This window comes from Aplysia californica, unplaced genomic scaffold (genome assembly GCF_000002075.1).
Source record: "Aplysia californica isolate F4 #8 unplaced genomic scaffold, AplCal3.0 scaffold00019, whole genome shotgun sequence".
In the NCBI taxonomy this organism is placed as follows: domain Eukaryota; kingdom Metazoa; phylum Mollusca; class Gastropoda; order Aplysiida; family Aplysiidae; genus Aplysia; species Aplysia californica.
Window position 1 is genome coordinate 2,024,055 of NW_004797289.1, and position 4,617 is coordinate 2,028,671.

The following is a 4,617-nucleotide window of genomic DNA, read 5'->3' on the forward strand; positions in this document are numbered from 1 at the left end:
ATAGCCTTCAGCTGTACCCCCCCCCCCTCCCCCCCCAACCTCTTAAGTGGGGAAATCAGTGTAATATCCAGCGTCTACGAGCTGAGACACTGTATCCCACAAAGCCCGGGTTTACCCTGACCGGCGGGGTCGAAGTAGTCCGCCTCCTGAATATAAACTAAAGTGCATCGATTGGGGGGGGGGGGGGCGTTAATTATTCACCATCAGTCAATCAAGAAAGACTTTCGCAATATCTGTCTCCGATCGAGATGACAGGCCGCAGCATCTTGCAATATTATTTGTCAGTTTCCGCTTTCTAAATTCTTTATCGTTTTCTGGTTCTTTCTTTGAGTGGAGGTCCTCTTGTCCTTTTTTACCTAAACCATGTAATACGATAGTAGCCACGATATTATTCAAAATAAGTGTCATTAATTCCGAATTGTCTGACCCAATCGCAAAGGCAAGCTTCTTTCTTCTTTCTCTTCCAGGTCATGTCGTATAAGATGCTCAATGCCCACTTGGTACTGCGTTAGGTGTATTAAAATGACTCCGGATGTGAGTTGAGCACTGCACATCTTTTTTCGTTTTAAAAGAATATGAATCATATCCAAGGTTAAGATTTTTTACCTATTGTATGTGTTTCAATAAAGGATTGTAAAATAGTAGTAATAATGATAATAATTATAATAATAATGGTGCTGAAGTTGGGCACCTCGCCGTCGCATGCAAAAGACATCAGTTCAATTCCCAAGTAGGGATAATTATTATCGAGATTCTCTGTCTATCTACTGGTACATTGTATTCCTCTCAGCCTGCGTTGGCCCTGACAGGTGGGGGCAAAACGCGCCTCCTAAATTATCGGAATTGTGTTGAGGAGATGTAAAACACAGGGAAAATAGCGAATGAACAGTCGTAAGAGTCAAACAGGGGTTGTTTTTTGTTTTTTGTTGTTGTTTTTTTTGGCGGGGGTGATCAGCATTAAGGTTCAACGTTTACTCTTGGTGGTCCTGTTTAATACGTACTGGTGTACTTGATATAATTTGTGTGGCATCGTCATGAAATCAGGCGCTCGTCAAAATAATAAAAATCAAAGAAACCGTCGAGGAGTTGCTATCGTTGTTAAAAATCTATTTTAGGCTCTACAACTTTTATTCCAATTCAAAACCCATTTCTGTGTGGATTTCATAGATAGATATTGCCCAGAGGCAAAAAAAAAGTAAATTTACAGCTTCCAAGGACACCCACGTTTTGGACATCACCAAACTATTTTCTCATTAATTTTACATCTGCACACAGGGGATCTCCACATCCTCCAATCGCAAATATCTCGACCTTCATTTGAATTAGATAGGTATTTTTTAAAATCAAAATCAAAATAAATAATCATGCTTTTTGCGCATACCAATTAATAACACCATATCCCCAAAAACCTGACGAGAGCTTGATTTCACCATTCTGTCACACATTGCTTTTGCTCGACGCTCTAATGTTGAGCCCTCTAATCAGACAAGTTCACCACGTACATAACGCTATGTTCTGATTGTCCTTGTTTTGCTTTAGTACGTGGCTACAGCCTGTTCCCACCTGTCTGTCTCTTCATTTTGATGTCAGTAAGTGAAGTTTACGAGAAGCAGAGGCTGCCCATTGATCTACAGACATGACTACTCACAGGTTTGTGCCCGCAATCGTCTTGCTACTTTGTAAGTCACACCTTTATTTGATACTTTTACGAAATATATTATCATTATGGTCTTTGTGTATTGACGTTTGACCGATACCGGCTTCCTGTTCAGCCTTACGTTTCGTTATTTTAAACCTTGTTCTGTGCTAGTTATGATGGTACTTTTAGAAGCAGAGCTTATAATTATTTACTTTCGCTGATGCTAACTTAGGTTTTGTTGATTGTGATTGTCAACTGACTGCTCAGTGTAAGACTGTCAAGTCATACGTCACGTTTTAAAATGGCGTATGGCACAGACTTACACTTAGCAGTCGGTTTGTCATGGTTAAAAGTATAAAACTGCTTTTCTGATGTTGCCTCAGGTTGTTATCAGTGATGTTGTAATTGCTGCCTTCGTTGCTGCTGTTGTTGTTGTTGTTGTTGTTGTTGTTGTTGTTGTTGTTGTTGTTGTTGTTGTTGTTGTTGTTGTTGTACCTGCTGTTACTGCTGCTGCTGCCGTTGCAGCTGCTGTTATTGTCGTTGTTGTTGTTGTTGTTGTTGAAACGTTATTTTTACTCTTGTTAATCTAATTGTTGCATTTGTTAGTGTCTCTGTTACTGTCTTTGTTGGTGTTGTTATTGTGGTTATTTCTGTCATTTTTTCAACATAGATTAACAATGTCCGTTACTGATAACGTAAGTCTGTAACTATGTCAGTTTGTGCCAACAGATTGTGGTTGTAATAAGTACAAAGAAAACAAGTGTTCCTCATCATGTTTCTTTGTTTGTGTTGGGAACATAGGTTGGACAGTGCAGCTTTTCCACGAATTAGGCAATTCGTTTGCGATTTGTGATATTCAAGTGCAGCTTTACTAGTTTATTTATTTGATTCAGTTGTCAGTAAATTAATGAGGGAGTACCTGGGTTTGTGAGTGTGTGTGTGTGTGAGTGTGTGTGTGTGTGTGTGTGTGTGTGTGTGTGTGTGTGTATGTGAGTGTGTGTATGTGTGTGTGTGTGTGTGTGTGTGTGTGTGTGTGTGTGTGTGTGTGGGTGTGTGTGAGTGTAGGTGGAGTGTGCTCGTGAGTTTGTGTGTATATGTATATGTGTGTGTTTGTGTGTGTGTGTGTGTTTGTGTGTGCATGTGTGTGTGCTTGCGTGCGTGTTGATCACAGTAAAGTTTCTGTTTGAAACCTTGAACGTAAAGCTCTTGTGTTAAGACTAAAAACAACATATTGGTGACTTTGTTAAATTATTTAGCCTCTTTCTGTTAGTGTTTGTGAAATCAAGCGCTCATCAAAATAATGAAATCCAGGACAGCGACATTTTCATGCTCGTTGGGGAATTGTTATGCTTTTTTCGGGGTGGAGGGGTCAACACCTTTACGTCCGTTTAAAAACACATTTCTGTGCGTATTTTACTGAGGAACATTGATCAAAGTCACAAAAAATATAAAGTTGCAGTTCTCTTGGAGACTACTGCCTTGGAAGTCACCAAACGTTGACGGCCATTTTCTCGATAATTTTATCTCTGACAGCGGACGACTCTCGCTCATTTAGATTGCAAGTATCTCGACTTTTTTCAAGATATATGGGAAGTTTTTCCTTTTAAAAAACCCCAAAAAACCCAAGACAAATGAATAGGCTTTAAGATGATACCAATAACCCCATTAGCTCAAAACTTGACGAACGCCAGGCCTGATTCCACCCATGGCGACACATTAATTAATGACTTCAATTCTTGTTTTGTCAGGGATCCTGTGTAGAAGTATCATCTTCGCAGAGGGATCAGATCCGTTGGCAATGGCTCCAATTGGATCAACAATGGAGCCAGTGAAAGGATCAGAATCTTCCTCTTATGAGATGAACGGTATGCAAAACATGCCCTCATTTGACCAGATGGGGGTTGATGATGAGGGGGGTGATGATGACGACGACAGTGGGATAGAGGGAGGAAGCGGAGACTCCAGCAACTTTATCGTAGGGGGCGACACCGTCACGAACTCGGGGAGGAGGAGAAGGTTCTCTTATACCGTCACCATACAAGTCAAGCTGGTGAGATACAGCTGTCTGTTCGTTTGATCTTTGTGCTTAGTAAGCTTTGGTTCAGCTTCAAGATTTTTTTCGAAAGTCTCTTAGGCTGCCCCCCCCCCCCCCTTTCTCTAAAATAGCACAAATGAAACAAACAAACAAACAAACAAATAAACAAACAGACATGGGGCTCATATGACCTTTAACAGTTGCAAGCGCCGTAAAACCTTACTAAAACTAACTAAAACTAACAGACAAGCAAGCAAACAAACAAACAAGCAAAAACAAAAACGAAGCCATACAAACCAAAACTATTTCTGGCAGGATATTACTTTGTTTCAAATCCCCATGGGAATGGTTACAGTTACACATCAAGACATTCATGAAATTAGTAGGCTAAGGGGTTACAACATCGTTACTAAATACGCAGCACAACAAAAATACAGGAACAATTGCTAAATATGCCATTCCTATTCACCAGTGCAGCAATCTTCCAGCTCCTCCTCCACCTCTTCCTCCTCCTCCTCCTCCACCTCCTCCACCTCCTTCTCCTCCTCTCCCTCTCCGCTCTTCCTCATCTTCCTCCTCATCCTCTTCCTCATACTCCGCATAATCCGCATAATCCTCCTCCTCACCTCTTCAGTAAATGCCTCCTCCTCCCCTCCTCCCCTTCCTCCTCCGCCGCATGCTTCACATACTCCTCTTCCTCGTCCTATACATACTCCTCTTCCTCGTCCTATCCCCCCGCTTAATCCTCTTCCTCCTCCTGATCATAATCATCTTCCTCCTCCTGATCCTCACTTTCCCCCTTTTTTACTCCTCATCCCTCTCCTCCCCTCCTCCTTCTCCTGCTCTCTCTATCTCTCTCTTTCTCTCTCTTTCTCTCTCCCCCCTCTCTCTCTCCCCCCTCTCTCTCTCTCTCCTCCTCCTCCTCCAGATTGACCGTTATTAC

At 41.7% G+C, this 4,617-nt stretch overlaps 1 protein-coding gene across 1 annotated transcript in view; it reads left to right on the forward strand.

Annotated features, from left to right (window-relative positions):
- Window positions 1-1,023: 1,023 nt before the first annotated feature.
- Window positions 1,024-4,617, forward strand: part of LOC101855921 (chymotrypsin-1) — a gene marked incomplete in the record, with an annotated part of 12,599 nt that continues 9,005 nt past the window's right edge. The window contains 2 exon segments of the mRNA XM_013086785.1: window positions 1,024-1,679; window positions 3,388-3,689. Coding sequence (XP_012942239.1) covers window positions 1,637-1,679; window positions 3,388-3,689 — 345 coding nt within the window.